This window comes from Lycorma delicatula, chromosome 3 (assembly GCF_047948215.1).
Source record: "Lycorma delicatula isolate Av1 chromosome 3, ASM4794821v1, whole genome shotgun sequence".
In the NCBI taxonomy this organism is placed as follows: Eukaryota; Metazoa; Arthropoda; class Insecta; order Hemiptera; family Fulgoridae; genus Lycorma; species Lycorma delicatula.
Window position 1 is genome coordinate 207,891,806 of NC_134457.1, and position 24,628 is coordinate 207,916,433.

Consider the following 24,628-nt stretch of genomic DNA (forward strand, 5'->3'; position numbering starts at 1 on the left):
TGAACCCTAATTTTTTGAAAATGCTGAACATTTTATTTCAGTCTATGTTATCGAATGCCTTTTTTAGGTCAATAAATGCCAAGTATGTCGGTTTGTTTTTCTTTAACCTTCCTTCTACTATTAATCTGAGGGCTGAAATTGCTTCCCTTGTTCCTATACTTTCCCTGAAACCAAACTGGTCTTCTCCTATCATTTCTTCCACTCTCCTCTCAATTCTTCTCTACAAAATTCTAGTTAAGATTTATGATGCATGATTAGTTAAGCTAATTGTTCTGTATTCTTCAGATTTATCCCTGCTTTCTTTGGTATCATGACTATAATACTATTTTTGAAGTCTGATGAAACTTTCTCTTTTTCGTAAATATTACACACCAGTTTGTATAATCTATCTATTGCTTCCTAACCTGTATTGCGCAGAAATTCTGCAAGTATTCTGTCTATTGCAGGAGCCTTTCTGCCATTCAAATCTTTTAATGCTGTCTTGCATTCAGATCTCAGTTTTGTTTCTCCTCTTCAAGTTCCTCTTCTTCCTCTAAAACACCAGTTTCTAATTCATTTCCTTCGTATAACTCTCCAATATATTCCTCCCACCTACTGACCTTTCCTTTCATATTATAAATCGTACACATTTGTTTAACACATTATTAGATCTTAATTTATGTACCACAAAATTTTCCTTAACTTTCCTGTATGTTCCATCTATTTTACCAATGTTCATTTCTCTTTCCACTTCTGAACACTTTTCTTTAATCCACTCTTCTTTCGCTAGTTTGCTCTTCCTGTTTATAGTATTTCTTAATTGTTGATATTTAGTTTTACTTTCTTCATCACTAGCATTCTTATCTTTTCTACATTCATCCATCAGCTGCAATATATCCTCTGACATCCAAGGTTTTCTATCAGTTTTCGTTGTTCCGCCTAAGTTCGCTTCTGCTGATTTAAGAATTAAATCAGCAGAAGCGAACTTTCTTAAATCAGCAGAAGCGTGATTTAATAATTAAATCAGCAGAAGCTACATCTTTTTTATATTCTCCCATTCTTCTTCTACATTTTTACTTTATCTTTTTTACTCAGATTTCTTGCGATGTCCTTCTCAAAAATCTTCTTTACCTTTTCTTCACCAAGCTTCTCTAAATTCCACCAATTCATCTTAGACCTTTTCTTCAGGTTTTTAAACCCCAATCTACATTTCATTATCATTAATTAACGGTCACTATCAATATCTGCTCCAGGGTAAGTTTTGCAGTCGACGAGTTAATTTCTGAATCTTTGCTTAACCATGATATAATCTATTTGATACCTTGCAGTATCGCCTGGCTTTTTCCATGTGTATATTCTTCTATTATGATTTTTAAACTGGGTGTTGACAATTATTATATTATACTTTGTGTAAAACTCTATAAGTCAGTCCCCTCTTTCATTCCTTTTGCCCAGTCCGTATTCACCTACTATATTTCCTTCCTTGCCTTTTCCAATGCTTGCATTCCTATCTCCAACTGTTATTAAATTAATCCTGCATTCCACTCTACAGCTGTGTAAAAACTGTGTAAAAAGCAGAAGAAATAATATCCCTAATATTAATACTCTGGCCTTCCTCACTCACCCAAAGCATCTAATGTCATCAAAGTTCTGATTATCATAATGGTCAGTTTGTTAATGTAACCTAGCCTATGGATAAATTTTAGGGGTAATTTATAAATAGAATATGATATACTCTACTTTCTAATTACTCAGTATTTTTACAACTTACTATCACCATCTTTCAACTTTTAATAAAAGTTATCTTATCAAATGCAAAATAACTTATGGCACAATAACATAATAAATTTACACAGTATATATAGTTAATATTAATAACAACAGATTAATTAATTAGTACTAGGAAAGCCTTACTAGAACATTTGATATTGTGAAGATGAAATAACATAGTACTTTACAAAGTGGTGTGTCATAAGTGAAATTTCATTCTTCCATATAGGCTAACGACATGAAAATATATAATGAATGAATCATTCATAAGTATATCTATATATATTTTTGAAAACATACAATGAAGAAATTATTTTAAAAACCACATTAATAATACATATAACATATGTAAATACTTTTGTTTACAAAATAAATATTACTTAACTGTTTGTTTACAATAGTAACAGCTTTGAAAAAATAATTGTTATTTATATAATTATAAAATTATTCCTAGAAGATGCCCTAATATTATTTCTAATATTCTATAATTTCTAATGTTATGTGTATACAAATACATACAACAGTATGAAAGTAATTGAGTATGGTCAAATAGAAAACATAGAATAAATAAAAAAACATGGTTCCTTGAAAAATGTATATGTAAATTTCATCACAGAAATTTTTATTAGAATGATTTAAATTACACAAATTATGTAATTAAAACTATGTATTTAGCTTTTTTTATTTTCCAGTGCTTACAACTCAATAAATACAACACAATAATATGAGACTATGATAAAACTCATACAGAAATTAAATAAAACTAAACATTATTCTTAAAAAATATTTATTTTAAGAAAAAATAATTTCTGAAGTGTAGTCAAAAAAAAATTAATACTAGTTCATAAATGAACTATAATTGTTAAAAATAGCTCTGCTCATAAAAACTGTTTTTAGTAGAGCCATTTTTCTTCCATGTTTTACTACTTAACTTTTTATTTTGCGTAGTCAAAATTTTTTAATAATGTTTGGTGGATATGGTTATACCTCTCTCGTTTTCCTGTTTAGCCTCCGGTAACTACCGTTTAGATAATTCTTCAGAGGATGATATGTATGAGTGTAAATGAAGTGTAGTCTTGTACATTCTCAGTTCGAACATCCCTGAGATGTGTGGTTAATTGAAGATATGGTTATACCTACTTGAGATTATTGGAACTTTACAGTAAAAAAAGAAAATTAGTAAAACTAAAATGTAAAAAAACTGTACAAATAACAAAAACAAAACCCTGTCATTAATCTTTAGTAGATATTTAAATAAATCTATAAGTTGTTATAAATTTTATTATTTTATAGAGTGGTTTGACTGGTGATGTTATCTGCAGTTAACATATTTGTTCTGATCTTAAAACTTCTGTAAATGATATAATATGGCTGAATTACATGATTAGTTAAATGTGGGTATTATTTTATGAAATGGTACCGATTCATGTGCTGTAGAGTTTTATTTGTTCTAGACCTGTCAGGATATAGGTTGTTGGTTGTCTCAGCATTTAAAGTTAATGATATCAAAATCCATCATTGTGCAAAAAATGTAGTTTTCCTAATGTATACTAGAATAAATTGACATTTGCTTTTTTATCATGCTGACAAACATCAATAGTTATGACTCTATGTTACATGAAGACTTTTTTATACACTCCTGCAACTCTTGAAATAACTAAATAAACCCTCTACTCCAGTTAGCATTATTTTAATTAACAACCAATTAATTCACTTCATACACAATATCTATTCGTACGCGCAAACACAGCGCTCCTACATTTTGTTTTACGTACTAAATAGAAAATCATGAACTTTAAAACCCGTATCAGTAGCCAGCTGATCGTTGATTTCAGTTCAAAAGCCGGTGTGTTTGTAACGAGTGAGTGTTAAATCACCTCTCACAAAAATTTGTGTGAACAATTGTCGCCAGTTTTAATTCGGTATTATTATTTATTTATCATCACTTCTGGTAACAAAAATGGAGAATCCAGAAAAAGACTCGTAAGTAAAGTTTAATATGTTTATGTATTAGTACAGTTTCCCCTGTAGTGTTTTCTTTAGCATGTTTTTGTACTGAGTAAATTCTATATAATCTTGAAGTGTTATTTCAACAAATAGTCAAAATCGGCCTATAATTAAAAAGTAATATCCTCGTTTCATGATTTTCTCTTTTATTTAGGTTAGAATACATTAAATTAAAAATCGGAGCTATATTGAATATTTGTGGGTTTCAACTGTTTAAAACATCTCATAATTTATACATCATAATGTTATTTTAAATTAAATAGATTGTTTTAAGTACGTGATATTTAGCCAGGAAAAGGGTATATTAATGTTTCAAGGGTAAATCAATTATTTTTCATAATGTTTAACTGCCAGATTCTGATTAAAATTACCAAAGATTAGTCTCCTGCTCAATTTAGCTAGTCTCTTGTATAGTCTAATAAAATAAACTACAATGAAAAGTTTATTTAAAATATAAAGCTATGGGTGACCTTAATAATTTACCCTTAAAGGACAAAATTTAATCTATCTTTATAGGTTATGTCACCTTATTGCATCAGCAAGTAGAATTTATTGCAATTAATTTATGATTTTTAATTCTTACAGTCGCATAGATTATTGTTTTAGGTGTCAAAAAAATTAATAGATATTTTTGAAAATAATGGATATATTTTCAAAAAGATTTAATATTAATATCGGTTAAGTAACATTTAGTAAGCATATATTTAAATGGGAATCCTCAGTATTACAGCTTTTAGAATAGTAATAATACTTTGTTAGTCATTTGAATTCAAAAGATAAAACGTTCATGTCCATTGAACTTCCTGACCTCATGGCAGAGATGCACCTCTGTCTTACACAGAAAGATTGTGGGTTCGAATCCGGGCCATTCTTGGCTTTTTTCTTTTATAAAATACATTCTTCATAAATAACTAACTGGGCAGTAACCTACTGCTTCTGAAATAAATAAATAGGCCGGTTTGCTGTTAAGATATGATAAATTGATTTTTAATGTTTAATTGCTTTATATTTTTATGTAATAAAAATTTGGATAGTTCTTATGATTTGGTGGCTGAAGGGTGAATGATTTTTATTAAAAATTAGTTTCTTATTAAGTACTTCTCCTTAAAAACGAATATTTTATGTTTCTAAAAACATTTATTAAAATTTCATATATATTTTTCCATTAAAAATTGCATTATATGTTGTTGATCTGTTTTCATTTGCCATGAACTCATTAATTGATATAAGATAATTTTTTTTTGAAATACTATATAGATAAAAATTGAATTACATCTGATCAGATTAACCCTGACTTTGGTTACTAATTGATTTAAGCTGTTATTAATCTTAAATATTTTTATACTTTGAAATTACTATGTATTATATTTATTTGTGGTAATTCCATGTAAAATTTATAAAACATTACAAAATTATATATATTAATCTGTTTTGAAAAGTTATTACTGCAAGTGGCTTTTGTGTGTGATAAAATAGTATACTATGTTGCTCTCTTTTCTAATTTTTATTTTCATTTATTTATTATCTGAAAGATCCTTCATCCTGAAGCGTTACAAAATAGCTTTATAAATTGACTTGTGACCATTTTATATTATTGTGATTGTGGTTAATTAATACAATTCATTTAACATATTTTGGATTTTGTCTCAGTTCTATTTTATCATTTTGTTTTTTCTTTAATTTCTTATTTCCTAATGTTATTGATTTTATTGGTAACTTCAATACATACAGTACTGTTTAATCATATGCATAAGTGTTTTTATACGTTGTGCATAAGTTATAATTAATTTAAATATTTATCATTATTTAATATTTTACAATGTTATTTAAGTTATTTACTTTGGCTACTGAAAACTACTTAATTTCAGTGAATAATTGATAGGAAAATTAATATATATATATATCATCCTCTGCTTTGTTTTCTGTTGTAGTATGTTACTTATTTCTCTTAAATTAACCAGAGTGCATTCCGTAGTATACACTCCATTGGTGCATTAATATTATTTTGTTTTTCTAACATAATTTTATATTATTATTGTTAAGCAGATTAAAAGAAGATTTTTTTTTACACCCCAATACTGAATTAAAGAAAGTTTGATATTCATTAATTATCAGTTTTAAAACAATTTCTCAACAATTATGTTATTAAAAATGTTAATATTTGGTTTAGGAAGATATTCTGAAAATTTGTATAAAAATTTAATTTTAATTATAATCCATTTGCAAAAACACTGCTTAAGAGTGTTTTTCCATATATAAAAGAGGTTATCTCTAAAGTGAAGACCTTTTGATTGTGAAAAAATTTATTCTGAAAACTTAATAAATATTTTTTATTTCTCTTAAACCATACCTTATACGGTAGTTACGTATTAACGCCACCGCAGCTACAGCTTTATTTAAAAACAAAGTAGTCAATCGGATTTCGGTGGAAAATGGGCCGATATAGAATTTAACATAAATTTAAAACAGTCTCTTTATTAATTTTAATAAACGGTTATTTATATTTATTTATTTTATAAATATAATTTAACAAAACTTAACCTACGCTCGCTAACCTTGACTAATTAACAGGAGCGTTTTGATTATTTAAATAATAAATAATTACTGAATTTATTAAATAAATACTCAAAAAATTATGGTGTTAATTAGTCAAGGTTAGCGACCGTAGGTTGAGTTTGGTTAACCCACGGGGTTGGTCTAGTGGTTAACGCGTCTTCCCAAATCAGCTGATTTGGAAGTCGAGAGTTACAGCGTTCAAGTCCTAGTAAAGCCAGTTATTTTTACACGGATTTGAATACTAGATCGTGGATACCGGTGTTCTTTGGTGGTTGGGTTTCATTTACATCTCAGGAATGGTCGAACTGAGAATGTACAAGACTACACTTCATTTACACTCATACATATCATCCTCATTCATCCTCTGAAGAATTATCTAAACCGTAGTTACCGGAGGCTAAATAGGAAAAAGAAAGAAGGTTAAGTTTGGTTAAATTATATTTATGAAAAATAAATATAAATAACCATTTATTAAAATTAATAAAGAGACTGTTCATTTTCCACCGAAATACGATTGACTACTTTGTTTTTAAATAAAGTTGTATCTGCGGTGGCGTTAATACGTAAGTACCCCTTATACTATTTCTCTATATAATCGCCATATGAATACATTTATCGTAGCGATACACAAGTTTCAATACACCCTCGACTTATTTTTCTGCTACCAGTCCATTTAGCCCCTGATTAACAGCATTTTTAAGCGAATTGCTTACCACTCAAAAATTCTTTCAATTTCCCAAACAAATTTTAATCAGAAGGAGCTAAGACCTGACTATATGGTGGGTGATCGTAATCACGTATCGGATTCGCAACATATGGACGTACATTATCGTGTAGTAGCACGTCGCCGATTTTGAAAGGCGCGCAGTAACTTACGTAGTTTCGCATTAGGCTTCTGCATTTATAGCCGTTCCACGTGGCATGAAATCAAATCAACAGTATGTCAAACCGATCCCAAAAGATTGTGGCCATCAGTTTGCGTCCAAATGACTGTGGCTTGACCTTTGTGGGTGATTGAGGATGACGCCATTCACTTGACTGCCGTTTTCTCTCTGGCGTGTAATACGAAATCCATGTTTCATCGGCGGTTAAAACTGGATTAAGGAACTTACACCTTTTTCTGTGTAGCGCATCAAAAATTCAAGGCAGATCACATTCGGATTTTTTTTGTGACGTTCCGTTAAGACTGCGGCACCCAACCTGCACAAACCTTTCTGAAGCCTAAATGGTCATGAACAAGGCGACCAATAACAACTATTAAAACATCAGGAAAAAGAAGGGCCAGGTCGGAAATCGTTGAGCGACGATCTTTTCTGATTTCAACATCGACGCGTTTCAACAAGTCCTCAGTGATTATCGAGGGCCTCTCCGAACGTTCTTCATCACGCATTCTAATTCTGCTGCTTCTAAACCTTTCACACCATTTTCGGACGTTTCTTTCATTTTTTTACATTATCACCGTGTACAGCAACCAACTGCCTATGAATTTCAGCCGGCTTAACGTTTTGATAATTTTAAAAACGTTTGACTCCACATATTTCACAGTCGGCGGCAACATCGATTTTCCTATTCATTTTATAACGTAAACACTCATACGTAATCAAGGATACTTCAATCTTCCTTTTTCCTGTTTAACATCCGGGAATACCGTCAGGTATTACTTCAAAGGATGATGTATGAGTGTAAGTGTCTTGTACAGTCTTTGGTTAACCATTTGTAAGATGTGTGGTTAATTGAAACTCAACCACCAAAGAACACCGGCATTCAAATCCGTATAAAAGTAACTGCCTTTACTAGGACTTGAACGCTGGAACTCTCGACTTCCAAATCAGCTGATTTGCGAAGACACATTCACCACTACACCAACTAGCGTGGGCATTAACTACACAGGTTCGCCAACCTTAAGGAGAGAAATTTCCCAGCGGTCTTTATATATATATGTAGTATTAATTGATCTATTGAAATTTAAGTAGTTGGTATTATGAATTTAATATTAATAAGTGTTATTAGCTGTAGTATGATGTCTGAAATGGAAATACTGTTCAGTTTTATTTTAAATATAATTCTTTTAAAATAAAACATAAAATTATCTTAAATTGAAAAAAAATTACGTATTTAAAAATGTAATAATTTCCCTATCAGATTTTTTTATTTTGAGTTCTACTCAGTAATGTTTTGTACACAGATAGTCCTTGGATATCTTTACCGTAAATACAATACGTTATTTTTGCTGGTAATAAATTTATTTAAAAAAGTCATTATGGATTGATAACTTTATGTAATTACTGTAGACAATCATAAGTTTAATAATACCTGTTGGTTTCTTTGTTATTTGTTTATAAACCATTAATTAATTGTAGGGAGAAAGTCTTTGAAAGAAATTTAAACTTGTAAGTTTAACATTAAAGTAGATTCTTATAAGACTATATATAAATACATAGAATGATTCAAGAGGAAAGAGAAATAATTTTGCAACCGATTCCAACGTTTAAAATAAGGAAAAAAGTTCATACAAACATGTGCCAAAACGCTTTGTTATCGAGTTACGGTTATCGAACAGTTCCGCCCGGACGTCAGTTGCGCGGGGAAATGAAGTCAAACTGAAATTTTTTAGACGTTATATAAGGGGTAAACTTGATAGTTTCTTATGTCTATTGACGAGAAAACTCGAATGAAACAGGTCTCAGAACTATACTTCCCTTAGTTTTTATGAATCCAACATAAAATAGAAAACTGCGCTGACGAAAAACAAGTTTTTTTTGTATTAGGTTTGAAATACACTAAGTTTGTTAAATGACTAATAAATGCATAAATTATATTATAAAAACTTGTACAGAATTTAATTCTGAGAAAATTGATTTAATGAAGTTTTAAAATACACAAATTAATAGAAAAATTTTAAACATTAAAAATTAAAATAGCTATAATTATTAGGCTCATATTAGAACAAGATGAACTGGGAAAAATTATCTGGAATTTTTAAACAATGAATCTTTTACGGTGCTTGAAAATTTCTCATTTTCGAAATGAATTGAAGTGTGTACTATCAACTTGATGGAGGACCAAACATTTCACAAATGAAGTAAGACAATTTTTAGATGAAAAATTTACTGGTAAATGGATTGACGGGTCGGTAAACTGGCTACCTAGATCACCAGCCCTTCCTCCCTTAAATTTGAGTTTTCAGGGTGGATGAATTGCGAGGTATACAAGTAAAAAGTAAAATCACGCGTGATTCAGTCAGCACATGCGACTCCCTCCGGAGAAGGGGGCGCATTGCTCCCTCCAAATAACTAGGGCCCCGGAAGGCGTATTCCTGCTAGCCCATAAGGTGTTAGTACCAAAATGACTTCAGCGGACGGACTGAAGGGGAATAACGCCGGGAGCACGAGGCTCAAAAGCTTATTCAACCACGGTCAGATCCAGTAAGTAATTTTCATGCTGGTCCATACGGATAGGAACGCAAATCACTAAATCCGTCAAAAAATAAAACTTAAAATTTATTACTGCCACTAAATAACCCGTGAAACCCGGCCGATAATAGAAAGATACAGCAGCAAGGGACATTGTCCAGGCTCTGTGATCTGTAGGGAGAAGTATTGAAACGCCTACCGTTCTTGCGTTCCGTTCCGTTCCACATGATGAACTGATCGCTCGCATTCTTTATGCTACTGCCCTCATCAGGGAACGAACCCGAAGATAACATTAGATTGGCGATAGAAAATGTAAGGAAACGAGTTGAAAATTGAATAAATGTCAGTAGTGGAATCTTCGTACATTTATTGTAAATTAGTTATAAACGAATCGACAGTTACAGCGTTCAAGTCCTAGTAAAGCCAGTTATTTTTACACGGATTTGAATACTAGATCGTGGATACCGGTGTTCTTTGGTGGTTGGGTTTCAATTAACCACACATCTCAGGAATGGTCGAACTGAGAATGTACAAGACTACACTTCATTTACACTCATACATATCATCCCCTGAAGAATTATCTAAACGGTAGTTACCGGAGACTAAACAGTAAAAAGAAGTTATAAACGAGTGATTTTTTTTTTTTTTTTTTTAAGTACAATACTTAATTTGTAAAGTAAATACTTTTAATTTATTTTAAACAATTTTTAATACATGTTCGAATATTCCATTTTTTTCTCAAAAACCATCAAGTTTATCTCTTTTATAATGCATTAAAAATTTCAGTATGACCTAATTTCATTGGAGGAACTGAAATCCGGACGAGATTTTTCGCTAGCCGTAATTATAACAAAACGTTTACGGATAATGTTTGTGTGAGCTTTTTTCCTTATTTCAAGCACTCGAATCAGTTACCAAATTATTTTCCCTATTTCTGAATCATTCTCTCTCTCTGTGTGTGTGTGTGTGTGTGTGTGCGCGCGCGCGCGCGCATACATGTATAGTGGTGCTTTAAATATACATAAAGTACTATGTTGCATGTACCAGTGTTTCAGTAGCTATATATATATAAATAATAATATATATAATAAATTCTAAAATTTATAGTATTTCTAACTGAAAAGGAAGTTTATTGTATTACATACAATATGGTAAATTAAGAAACATAATCTTTGCAATCTTTCATGTATTAAGTAGTTCTTTTATTAGTGATCAGTTTACCATTAGTAATAAATTATTTGCTCGAACTTATTAATAATTTATTTTAGTTATTTTTTTCCACTACATTGTTAAAAATATCAAATACAAATAACTTTACAGTCGAATAATAACATTTTATTAATTAATTTAATGTATACAATTTAATAATCTAATGATATTTAATTTTTTAATTATTTTACTATAAACTTTATCATATTTATTTTTTTCTTAGAATCAAATACAAACATACTAAACTATTAATACATAGTAAAAAAAATGTTAATTACTAAAATTGATATTTCATTTAGGCTACTGTCATATCATTACATTCAGTAATTTAAAATCATAATAGTAATGATGATGATTATAATAACAATGATTCAGCATGTTTTAAAAACTGTTTGGTAATAAAATTAACTACGTTAATAAGTAAAATAAATTCTCATGATAATGAACTGAAAATTAGTTATTTCCCTAAACTTCTTTATTTTACTGATTACTCTGTTCGTATAAAACAATTTAATTGAAGAAAGAGGAATAGATAATGAAATAAAATCAAAGTATATAATCTATTAAAATCAGATAATGAAATTTAAAAAAAGTCATTTGTTCAAATAGTGACGAAAAGAGTTTAAACAGAGTATGATGTGATCGTTTCTTCTTCAGTACGTACTCATAGGTCATATTAAATGAAATAATTAACATTTATATGAATTGGAAAGCTGACTATTGCTTTTTCAACAAAACGATAAAGCATTCAAATTCTTCAGTTATAAATAACTTATAGAAATTATATTTTTTTTAAATTGATTGTAGCTTACTTAACAATAAACAGTTTTCTAATGAATTAAACATTTTAGGAGCTATGGTGTCGTTTATTACTTTAAAAAAACGTTTTTGTTAAAAATAATGCAACCTTTGTTAAGCCTTTTAATAACATTAACTGTTTTTTCAAAAGTTCTCAATTTTAAGAAAAGGTTTTATGAAATTATCTGTATAATGTTTTTAAATACACATCACATAATTCCTTGAATAAGCCCCAGGATGGAGATGGCAGCGGTTATGTTGCCAATATCCGTGCTTTTATGTTGTTATTTTGTGATATTTATATAGATTTATACCAAAAAATTATGCCATAACCAAATACTTGAGATTTATTATTAGCACAAAATAGATTTGTTAGTATATTTTGGATCCAAATCCCTCAAAAAGTAGAACTTTCTTAAGCAATCGCACATTTGAGTCTTTAAATTCAGAACATTTTTTTACTATGTTAACTGATTATCCAGTGTAATTTCTAGCTACTTAAATTAATCAGGATGTTATTATTTCATTAGTAAAGCCATCCTAAGTTGATGATCATGGTGAGTGGTAACATTGGTAAAAATGCTTTTTCCATTTATCTAAAATTATTGAGTAAAAAAAAAAAAATAGAGTTGATTATAGTGCATATAAATACATAAAAATAATTATTACATGATTAATAATGGAAGAATCACAAGAAACAACGTAAAGATTTGGATTGATCAGCATTACAAAGAACAGTATTACTGAATAAAAAAAGAGATGATTATAGAGCTTAAAAATACATAAAAAAATATATTTACATGAAATAATAATGGTCCAGCTAAGTGAAAACATACAAACGAATAATTAACATGTGTACACAGTACAGTGGCAATTTTTTAGAAATTTTTACTAAATGTTTGATTGTTTAATATATCCTTTGTTTGATTATTTATATATATACGTTACACGTGAATATATGTAAGCATAACAAATATTTAATAACTATAACAAGGTTAGCGTTGGGTTTGATTATACTACTTAAGAGATAGCCCAGATAACGGTACCCAAATGTGTAACGATTAAATAGGAATGTAATTTTAATATTTAAATCAGAGTACCCGTGAATTTATTTGTTTCAACTCGTATTCTTTTAAAAATTATGAACTGCAGAATCTATCTGATTGATACGTACTCCCAACCCCGTAGGGGAAAGACACCCACCTTGTAACGTTACCGGTCGCCACACCACCCCCTCCGTCAAGCCCTAAGAGGCTTTACCGGAGGTCGTCTTTAGACCCTCAAACTGATTACATCTCACAGTTATCAGCCACGCCCCGGTCGGGATGCCACCGATATAAATGGCTCGGCAGACAGTTGCATCAGTAAAATACATATCAAACTTCGCCTTCACGTAGGCCTCAAACGGACATCTTTACATCCAACCTAACATGGTTCCCTCAAACTAACTGACCGAACCGCGGAAGCGCGAACCCCGCGCATAGTCCAGATTTGCCGTTCGTGACTCCGAATGCCTCGGTAAACGAACGAGTTTAAAGTTAAATCAGTGCTACTCTCATACCGATCAAAATTATGTCTTACGCAACATAGAAATTCAGACACACCCAAATAAGTCGACCGATTTAGGTCACCTAACAAGGCGCAACCTCATTCCGGTCCGCACCTTTCCGTGCTTCAAACGCCCTGGCCAGTGGACTCAGCAGCAGGAGTCGGTCCAGCGTGGGGTCGCTCGGAGAGAACCGCCTCGGCCGCGCCGGCGAAAAACGACCGACGCCGATCCGTCACTGCGGGACTCTGGGAGCCACCACTGCCACGCTGTAGCGGGGACCCAACTGCCGCCGAGGGGAAGCCCGGTCTGATTTCAATAGACGAGCTGCAACTCCCCGACTACAGTCAAGACGACTTCGCCGGAGACCAGCTTCAGAACCCAACAACTCTTTTCACAGCTGGCAAAAACGGACCTTTTCAGAGCTACCACAAGGTTATAAATTACAACGAGCCGTCGAAGCCAATCGACGACAACAACAGCTCTTCTCAGGACTACTACTATGTTATTAAGTGCCACGTGCCGTCGAACGACAGTAGGTATCTTGCATACCTGAAAAAACGATTAGCCATAGGATGTTGAAATTTCGGATTTAGGATTGTTGTAACATCTAGTTGTGCACCTCTAAGCCCAAAATCCCCCAAAAATTGAATTTTGGACTTTTTCTTAACTTCAGTAATAAAGCTCTCATCGAGAGCTTTCAACGATATGTCATAAATTGTTTTTATTTTCACTGATTCCAGAGTTATTGCCAAATAAAATTGTAATTAATGAAATATTTGGATCTTAGGTGAAGGCATATCGATTCAAATCAGACTTCATCTTTTTTTTTTTTTTTTTTTTAATTTAATTATAATAATTATTAAACTCTCATTGTAAAAAAAAATTATGATGAAAAATAATAATTTAATAGGCGTACAAGAAGTCGGATTTTTAATCTAAAAAAAGAAAAATCTGGCCTATTACTAGGCGATTTATTAAAAATCAAAACTGAAGCACAGTAAGACCCTTTCTCATAAGATAAAGTTTACGGTCTATAAGAAAAGAATGTTTCTGTTGTCTGATTTGACAGAAGTGAATTTTGTTATTTTTAAAGAATAAATGAATAACATGCTTTGCTCCTCAAATAAAAATCTAACAAAATTTAACTTTTTTTTGCGTTGGAATGATATGGAAATTCTTGTACAACAGAAAATGAAATAGCGGTTTCAGTAAAATGATAATTAATTTTGCTTGCAACTATTTTGATGCTATCATTAAAAATTCGCTGAATCTTTTAAATTGTTGTTGTCACACGATATGCACGCGCGTGTGTGCTGCCCGCGCGCGCGCATGTGTCAATGAGTTTATTACTGTTTATACATGTAAGAATTAAATGTCAAAATAATTCAATAATGTTTTTTATATATTTTATCCAAAATATATTTGTAATAAGATTTTTTTAAATTTATCATATTGCAAATTTTATTGTATTATTTAAAATAATAAAACAATTTTTTAAGTGTAAAATTTCTTATATTAGGCTGAATTTGACATCTTATGCAGTCTTAAACATGACTTGTGATGATGTCCTCTAATATGATTATCGTCATTTTGTTCTTGCAACATATGACAATCATAAAATAAAAGGTAAGAATATTCATTAATGTAATGTGCATAATATAGACATCACATGCATGTACACTTGTTAATTTTTGTGAATTTGTTTACTTGCATTTTCTTTTTGGATAAATTAAATGGCTGGTTTTATGTAATTCATTTCTTTTTTTTCTACCGTAATCTTTTATTTTTGATATATTTGTTTCATGTAACTGTCTTTAACCTCCCTATTTACCATCTATGCATCCTTTCATTTAGATTAACTGACCCTAAACACCTTAATTTTAAAAGCTTCTTTTCTTTACTGCTTGTTTTGTTTATTTTGCACGTTACAGTACTATACAGCATTATACCCCATAAAAGTACTGTAAAACATTCTTTCAAATTCTACCATCTGGATGGATGCTTTCAATTTTTTTCCATAAATGCTCTTCTTCCACTTACTTACTGGCTTTTAATAGCTTCTTTATTTATTATCTCAGTTATCTATTTTTTTATGTTTTCTAATCTACAGATTTACTTTCTGCACCCCCTGTTACAAAACAAATTATACCTGAATATCCTAATCTACAATTCATCGACCTAGTTCATCTCTTCTTTCATATTATTCTTAAAGCCTCTTCATTTTGAATTTGATTAGCCCACCCAGTTTTTACTACCTTTTTGTAACATCATTTTAAAAAAGGTCTCCAAACTTTTCCTTTCAGTTTTTCAGTGATTTACTCTTGTTTATTTTTAAATTAAATTTTGCTCCTGTCAATGAATTATACCAGTCAGTATTTCCTTATATTTTAGTTTTAACTTTAAAAATAGGTCGGTTAGTGTAGTAGTTAGATCATTCTAGATAGTCCTTCCTTCCCGTAGTGTGGCTTCTAGATAGCCGGTCTAGAACTCCAGACTAGCTATCTAGAATTACTGGCAAGGATCTCACAATTTTTATCTTATTATTTCATTTGTCACATCTTTCTCACTAAAATACATTCAATAATATGTCTGCAGGTGTTAAAGAAAATTCACTAGTAAATCTTTTTTTCTGTGAGTATTTCTTGTTTCTTAAACTTCTTTCAAATTTTTTATAATAGCCTTTCCTATTTATAAAATAACTTCTGCCTCTCATTATTTGCACATTGGAGTTTGCCTCATTGGTCTTCTACTCTTATTTTGTCAGGCTAAATTACCTGATTCTTATTATTAGATTATTGATAACTTTTCTCTATGTTTAGTCTGTAGTTCATAAAATTGTTTAAATTTTATTTTACCATATAACATATGTACGTATAATAGGTTATTTACGTATAAAGCATTCTTTCACACTGTTATAGTTGGATTTATTCCTCTTGTATCTGTTGTTCAGTGTTTACAACATGGTAAAGCTTATCAGTTGATGTATATTCTTTGGCAAGTTTGATGTTTGTAAAGTTTGGCTGATTTTTAATTTGGAATTTTATTGTAATATATTACAAGTATTTAATTAAAAGAATAAGATTATATTAAACAGTTTTTTCTATTTATTATTTTTTTTATTTTGCGAATAACTTTTAAGAACTAAGCAACTAGTTAAATTTAGTTTAAAAAAGATTTATTTTTTAGGTAACTTAAGCTAGCTTTTTTCATAATTTTATTTTTTTCACTAGAACTAGGTGCTAAATACAATGAGGATAAAAAAAACTAGTGTTGTGAATGGAGTTTAATTTAAGACTAATAGCCCTAAAAACTTACTAGTATAATATTGTAATGGCTTACCAGTAAAATACTTGCATATGTAAATTAATAACATTTTTGCTAACTGAAGTAAAAAAGTAATGATATGCACTATTGATTAAACTTAAGTGGCAGTAACTGATATAGTATTTTTGTAACATTTCATTCAGAATAAAGTAATAAAAAATACTGGTATATTTCAGTTGACATTTTTTTTTTACTCATAAGAGTAATCTGTTGGCCTCTTTAGTTTTTGTCATGGCAATTTCATTTTCTGTTTCTGCCTTAAAAAGATACATTTATTTGCTAGAATATATGTATCATCTACTTAAAAAATGAAATATCATTTTAAAATGTTTTTTAAGAGTTTATTTATTACAGTATTACACATTTCAGGAATTAATTGCATTTTGTTACATTATTGAGTTATAGAATTACAGTTTTATGCGATCTAATATTTAATGTCATTAATTTGTGTATTAATTTAACTTCAATCAGCATAATTATTGTAGATGAATCTAAAATTAATTCCTGAATTTTTTTCTAGTAATACTAGAACACGTGCTCCATCACGATAAATATTTCACCAGTATTCCCTCCATAAAAGTAGTAGAAAAGACCAAAAATTATTAATTGCGTGCATTTATTCTTGAATGAAGATACAGTGGCATGAATGGATCAAGTAGTTTGTAAGTATAAATTTAGGATAATCTCTGGAAAAATATTGAAATTTTAATTGCCTGAACTGCAAATATTCACTCCCCTCTTTAGTTTTCTAGTGTCCTTATGGGAGCAGGGCATTGGTTATAGCCCATTTTATTATCATTGATCTAGAATCTCACTTTCTGAAAGGGACAGTTGAAAGAAAATAAGCAGTACTTCTTCTTCATGTGTATACATATATATATATATATATGTATATATATGTATACATATATATATATGTACACACATAAAAGTTTTATTATGTTGGTAGTGTATGTTGTACATTTTTACTTTTTCAGCACTATAGACATTTGTTTCCATTGTCCCTTCTTTGGTTGCATCATTATTTTTAACAAAATAAAATATTTAATAAATATTCTATTTAAAGCATTTTATAGTATGTGAAGAAATATATTTATTCAGAATGATTTTTTTTTTATTGGGTTGATTGCTATGAACATTAACCTTTAATAAATTCCAGTGGCATGCTTTGAAACTGCAACTAATGCTTTTTTTTTATTTCTGTCAACTACAGATAATTTATTATACTGGCTTAAGGCACTGATACTTTTCAAAATTTATTTTACTTCAGGTTCTAGTTTCCAGAATGCTATTCTCTAAAATATTCTAACTTTGTAAATAATATTAACTTCGGTTTTTATTACACTAGGTTTACCAAGAAAATGATAAACGAAGTGGTTTCCCATTGTTTTTTGTTTTTTTACTGTCAAATGTACTGTTTACTGGCCTTGGAAATCTGTGTGCCAATTAGCCTTAACAAGAGATACTTGTTTACGATGGACTATATAATGAAAATTTTAATTCAGATAAAGCAACTGTGATTGGTACCTTTTGTATTTCAAATACTTTACAAGTGTCACAGCCATATGAAAGATTAAAACAGATTGTGGGAAGGAATAAATTAATTACCAATTTTTACCATGAAACACTACATTTCTGTTCAATAATTAAAAGCGTTCTATTAATTAATTTTGTCATTATTTTATATTATTACTAGCAGACCCGGCAATGCTTCGCTATTGCTAGCTTTGAGTGTATATATATTAAATGAACACAATTGAAAATTTGATAAAACATTAAAAAAATGAACATTATGGAACATCACAAAATTTAACTTTTCACTTTATCTCATTTTCCCTATTTTCCTTTTTCTCTATTTCCCCTTTTCTTTCTTCACTTTTCCCCTATTTCCCTTTTCTGATTTTTCCCTTTTTCCAGCATGTAAATCGGTCCAGCAGTTTTTAGTTTATAGCGGACATACATACGAACATTACCTTTTATATATATAGAAGAAGAAAGTCTGTTTGTATATTTGTTTGTTTCGCAAATATTTTGACAGCGGCATCACCTAGCGGGTCCAAACTAATTCAGAAACCTTCGCGGGCGTGCGCACAACAACTCACCAAAGTTTCATCGCAATCTGATGAACGGTTTAGGAAGGCATAAGAGACATACAGACAGACAAACATTCATTTTTATTTATATATAGATTTAAGTATAACAAGGAATGTTCAATACTGTTTATGATCTCTATATTTGAGATTGGTTTTGAATAGTCAGTAGATGTGGCTAAATGTTGTACGGTTAAATATGTTATGGCTATTCTGATTCTTGCACACATGCATTACATACACACAAAATTCATACAGCTATGTACACATAAACTTAGCAGAAGTGCACATTCCTTTTTATGAATAAATATGCGACGCATTAAATCATATATATTTAAATAATTCAGAACTTTTAATGTATTATTGTAGTTTTATTTTAATATTGAATAAGAAATGTGTCTACAATTGAATTATTATTATTAATATATGATCTGTAGAAGTATTATGTTTACTTTTAATTATTTATTGCTTAAAATTATTTATTTATTATATCATATTTCATCTATATTGTAATTCAATAATTTAAAAAATCTATATATGTATATATTAGTTGTTATTATTTCATATATGTAAGTGTTTGGTAACATGATATTGTAATGCATAATTTTTCCATTGTTATATTTATTATGAGTCTGTAAATTATTCATCAATTTATTTATTTATTTGTTTATTATTATCTTGATGTATATAGATCTATTAATGTTATCGTCTCTTTGTTTTTTGTGGAATTGTTACGAACAAGTATAAATTTTAGCATACACAATTTAAATAAATTTAGGGTTACTTTTAGCTTAAAAGCTAAAAATAACTTCATTCACTTCATTTGTATTTGAATTGTAGAAGTTTTACAATCCACAAGGCAATTTTTTTTGCCTTACATATTTCATCTAGTCGGTATAAAGTTGTTATTAAGATAATAATTATGATTGTTTTATTGTTACTTTTTAATTTAGATTTCTAGATTTTTTAAAATGTTGATTCTTCTTTAATACCATTTGTCTATTAATTTCATTGGGTTCTTCCATTTTCATCGGGGTATAAATAAAAATTCTAATTATGCAACCCATTTAATAAAAGGACAATGGAATGGTTCTGAAATGCGTCAGCATGTAATGAATAATGAAGCTAAGAAAGGTAAACAGTACTCAACATAGAAACAGTACAAAGTCATTGAGATCATCTACTATGTGCTACAACCTGATTAAAGAAACCCTGACTTTTCAAGGTATGAGATACCTTTCTTTCTTTTTCCTGTTTAGCCTTCGGTAATTACTTTTCAGATAATACTTCAGAGGATGATATGTATGAGTGTAAACGAAGTGTAGTCTTGTACCTTCTCAGTTCAACCACTCTCGAGATGTGTGGTTAATTGAAACCCGGCCACCATAGAACACCAGTATCCACGATCTAGTATTCAAATCCGTGTAATAAAAATAACTGATTTTACTAGGACTTGAACACTGGAATTCTTGACTACCAGATCAGCTGATTTGGGAAGACGCGTTTACCACTAGACCAACCCGGTGGGTTGAGATAACACTGCCTGGAGAGAGAGCTTCTGAACCGCTCCTTTCTTTCCTTAGGTATATTACTTTGTACTAAAATTTTTTATAGTTGATCGTTCCTGTTGTGTCCATCCCTTTCCTTGCAACTTATTTAGTAAATATTTTCTCTAAATTTGATATTATTTGAGTTTTAACCATATTCCGTTTTGATCAGTGGTAAAAGTTGTGAGGTTCTTAAAAATTATTGCATCCTAAGTATTTTTGTAGTTTGATGACAATGACTGTGCCTACGCAAAATCAGTGGTTGGAAAAAAAGGCACTGAGGTTTTATATACATAGAAATTTCTGTCTATGTATCAACCAAATTCTGTCTATGTAACAACCAAACAAATGTGGGTTATAATATGGTTTTAAAATCAAATGGAAAGATCTTTTTGAATTAGTATAACTGTAGTACTGCGAAACTGCTTCCAAGTTTTTGTTTTTTTAATATGTGATATATGGTAATTGGTTTATTAAACTTTGCTGTGCGTTTTGCCATTAAATCTTTACTTCAACCCTTCAAGTTTTGTGATAATAATCGTCAAGACATTTCTGATGTTGCAGAACCATCAGACTGTATAAATGCATTTTACCATTCATCTTACCCAAAACCCATTTTAAATATTACGTAGTTGCCATTAGTAACATTAGATGTTTAAAATAATACCTTAAAAATTTCTTCAACATTTTAATATTACAGGTCGATTAAATATAAAAGGACAAGTATTTGATTTTTTATGAAGAATATGAATCTGTATAAAAAGTACAATTTCTTATTTAAAGGTGCTTCCACACCTTGTTATTTGTTTGCATCATATCAGTCTGTAGGTGTATTCTTCCTATTTTCCAAACTGTGTGCATGTAATTTGGCTAAATGATTAAATAATTTATTTAACAATCTGTGCCGACGTTTGCAAAGAAAGTTCAATGAATAATAAGATATAAATGTGTGGGTGTGTTTGTGGACCCAACTTAAAAGATTAGTATTAAATTTGAAAAGGTCCACCAAATCAAAAATTAATAACGCAGTTTTTTTCTCTCTTGAAACAACTAATTTTTGGCTAATTTCTTTTTTGTAAATAATTTAATAATTTCTTTGATTGTTAATATGAAAATGAGGAATAAATTTAAATACCAATTTTTCTAAATATATAAAAAGTAATAATGAAAATAGTAATGTTCACGATCCAAAAAATAATTCAGAGTTGTGGAAGGGAAAGGTGATCAAAGTATTGAGGTATCGACTTTAAATTCTGCTTGTTAAGTATTATTTTTGTTCAATTATTATTGTTTTTATCGCCTTTTGATATTATCCTTTTAGAACGCTTTTATCTAACTGATCGTGTCTGAACTTCCGGAACAGATCTTTCAATCGGTTTTTCACTTTTCATATCCCGTTATCCAGATACAGATATATTCCATTCTGATCCGGGCAGAGCGCCCTCGACGAGACTCGGATGCCAGCCGTAGAAAAAGAAGATGGTTACCAGACTCTTCACACCGAGAAGCTCCGTTGCTCCACCACCTTGGATCTTTGTAACGATTCTTGCTGCCTTCTGGAAAGCACTAATGGTTCTTTCAGAACCATTTTAAGTTTGAAACCGACCATGTCTGTCAGGCTTTTGATTGACCGACTTTTTTTTTTTTATTGGCCACCTAATGGCGATTATGGACGTAGTTTGAAGGTTAAGACACGTTTTATTTGAGGTTATGACTACCGGGATAGCCGAGCTGTTGCTATTGGAAATCCGGGAGCTGTCGAAACGAATGACTCTTTTCGAAGCTTACGTATTAAGCTGAATATCTTGCCTCAACTGACTTACTTAAATGTTCCTTTTGTGGGTCACCAATATTCATGCACTCCTTTCATTGTATAGGAGGAAGAAAGTAATTGTACGTTATAATAAATTTTATAATATAATATATTATAGAATTATAAAGTAAGTAATTTTTTCTATCGTTAAAATAATATTGGTATTATGTGATTAAAAATAAAAACTTGTGGGGGCTCATCATTGCAAGTAGACTTAATGGTTAAATAAATAGCACAGAAAAAAAAAAACATTTAACGCTTAAAATTCGATTAAAAGTCATTGCCCTTGTCAGTTTTTGCGACCCTGAATCCACCAGGCTTTTATTTTTAGTTGGTTAATTATTTTGGGGCTAAAAAATAAGAATAAATTTATTTTTTTTACCTATAAATTAAAACCTTTCTTTAAAAATATTATGGCGGCATGATGTGTGTGTGTGTGTGTGTGTTTATATAACGAAATAACGAAAATATAATGCAAAATTATGAAAGATAATTATTATAAAAAATAAGTATTCAATTCGGTTGCATCAAACTAGATGACAGAACCATATTTTTATGTAACAGCGTATGACAAGGTGCCTTACTAAGTTTCCGTTTGTATATTTTATGAACTATTGACCCACTTATATGTTGTACGTTTAAAGAACCAATATTATTCTGATAACTTTTTAAGTAAATTAATTTAAAAAAAATCCCTGAACTTCCGTTATCTTTGCTTAATATATGCAAACAATTTATGAAAAAAATAGTTTCCGTTAATACTTGTACTTTTTTATGTACTAGTTTCTTTTTTATACATTATATTCACATATTTGCTTACTGATTCCTTATCTTTATTTTTATTATTATCATTATTGAGACTAACCTCCATATATATATATTTATTTATTTATTTATATATGGAGGTTGGTCTCAATAATATTTATATATACATAAAAAACTTTGCTGAAGGTTCTACTACAGTTTACATGATCCGTCCCGGCAAATCCTGTAGCATTCATTATTTTTTACCCGTTGAGTAGCACACTTAACTAGTTCCTGACGTATTAATGTGAATAAAATATCTATTTATTGACCAGAGTTTATTATAATAAATTCATCGGTTGAACTTTTATACATATATGTTATATTATATATGAAGATCTAGATTAGTGTGTGTTGTGTATAATTAGTAGTTAAGTTTAATTACGATTCTAATTATATTCGTATTAAGAAATGTGGTTAGTGAAGGTTTTACGTTTTAATTTGTGAAACTGGCTAGGTAGTGAAATATACTATATGTATATCCTACTTCACTTCATTCAAGTGATGAAAATAGGGTGATGAAAATAGGGGATCTTGAAGAATTACTTTTGATCTCGTTTATAATCGAACTGAATGTGCTTAAATTATTGGCTAATGATTATAATGTAGGTTTGGTTAAATAATGCAGTAGTAACTGTACCTTTTTTTGGGATTTACTTTACACTTCAGTTAACATCGAAAGTTTTATAACGCATCTGTAATTAATTATACTTTATTTCTTTAATTTTTTTTTAACCTTCGAAAATATTTTTATTGTAGTTTGTTAGGTTCCACGTCATTAAGAACTTAACATTAACTTTAAAAAAGTAAATAAAACTGACTTTAAAAAAAGTTGTGCTTAAAATTTAAACAAAATACTTTTTTCTTTTTTTTTTACGTTTACATTTTTTAAGTCGGTGTTAGTTTAAAGAAGAAACAACTTAATAATTTACTAAGTTTAATTTGACGCCCACTTTAATAAGTCGAAGTTTAAGGATTAGAAAAAGTATTCTTTTAGTTTTTAGTAATTTTTTTTTAATTCGGCTACAAAAAATGTTTTTGTAAGAAAAATACAAAGACGAGAAAGCTGAGTCTTGGTGAGGATAACAATATAAGGTAATTACGTTAACAGAATAGGGAGTATCAGCTAAGATTCTCCTGAATGAGGGAACAGGAAGTTTTTTTAACTATGTTTTGATACAAATAATAAATGCAGTGAGAGGAATGACGTATTAAGGCTGCTAAGGAACGTTGCCTTAGGATATGGAATATTTTCTTAACTTGATCTAAAATATATGTTACGGTTCTTTTTAGTCCCGGATTCTTCCATACTGTTTTCTAAAGCTATTTGTTATTTATTTTATTTGTTTATATTATAACCTGAATTTAGTAAATATTTTATTAGTGTTATTGTAACATTATTAGGTATATTATTTTAAGAAAGTCGAGATCCACAAATTTCGTTAGGTAGTTTTTTATTTGTTCATAAATTATTTTTTATCGTACTGCTAAAGAAATAGGAACGGCTATAACACATCGTATAACTTATAATTTTATGTTTATGAAGATTAGATGATGCCATAAAAAGACTTCATTAAAAAAGTAAATTATTAATTTTGTTTGTATTCTATTTATTTATTTTTATGTTTGTATAAGCAACATCATTATCGCTCACAAAAAAAAAATCGATTTCGATTATTCTTTATTTATTTTGTAAAGAAAAATAAATAAAGACGTTACGTTTAATATGTCTGCTTGGGTACTTGGGTAGGCAGAAAATTTGGGTGTAT

General features: G+C 29.8%; 1 protein-coding gene and 1 long non-coding RNA gene across 4 annotated transcripts in view; one reads left to right on the forward strand and one right to left on the reverse strand.

The window, feature by feature from the left end:
- Positions 1-24,628, reverse strand: part of LOC142322389 (uncharacterized) — a 66,665-nt gene that overhangs the window by 12,208 nt on the left and 29,829 nt on the right. The gene's annotated exons all lie outside the window — the stretch shown is intronic.
- LOC142322388 (solute carrier family 52, riboflavin transporter, member 3-A-like) overlaps positions 3,553-24,628 on the forward strand; it is a 75,035-nt gene continuing 53,959 nt past the window's right edge. The window contains exons 1-2 of one of the 2 annotated variants that reach the window (XM_075361424.1): positions 3,553-3,732; positions 14,801-14,907. Coding sequence is in view for 1 of the 2 variants with exons in the window: in XM_075361421.1 (XP_075217536.1) it covers positions 3,710-3,732 (23 nt within the window). In the remaining variant the exon portion in view is untranslated. The remainder of the gene's footprint in view (positions 3,733-14,800; positions 14,908-24,628) is intronic. The other variant, XM_075361421.1, reaches the window with a different exon arrangement.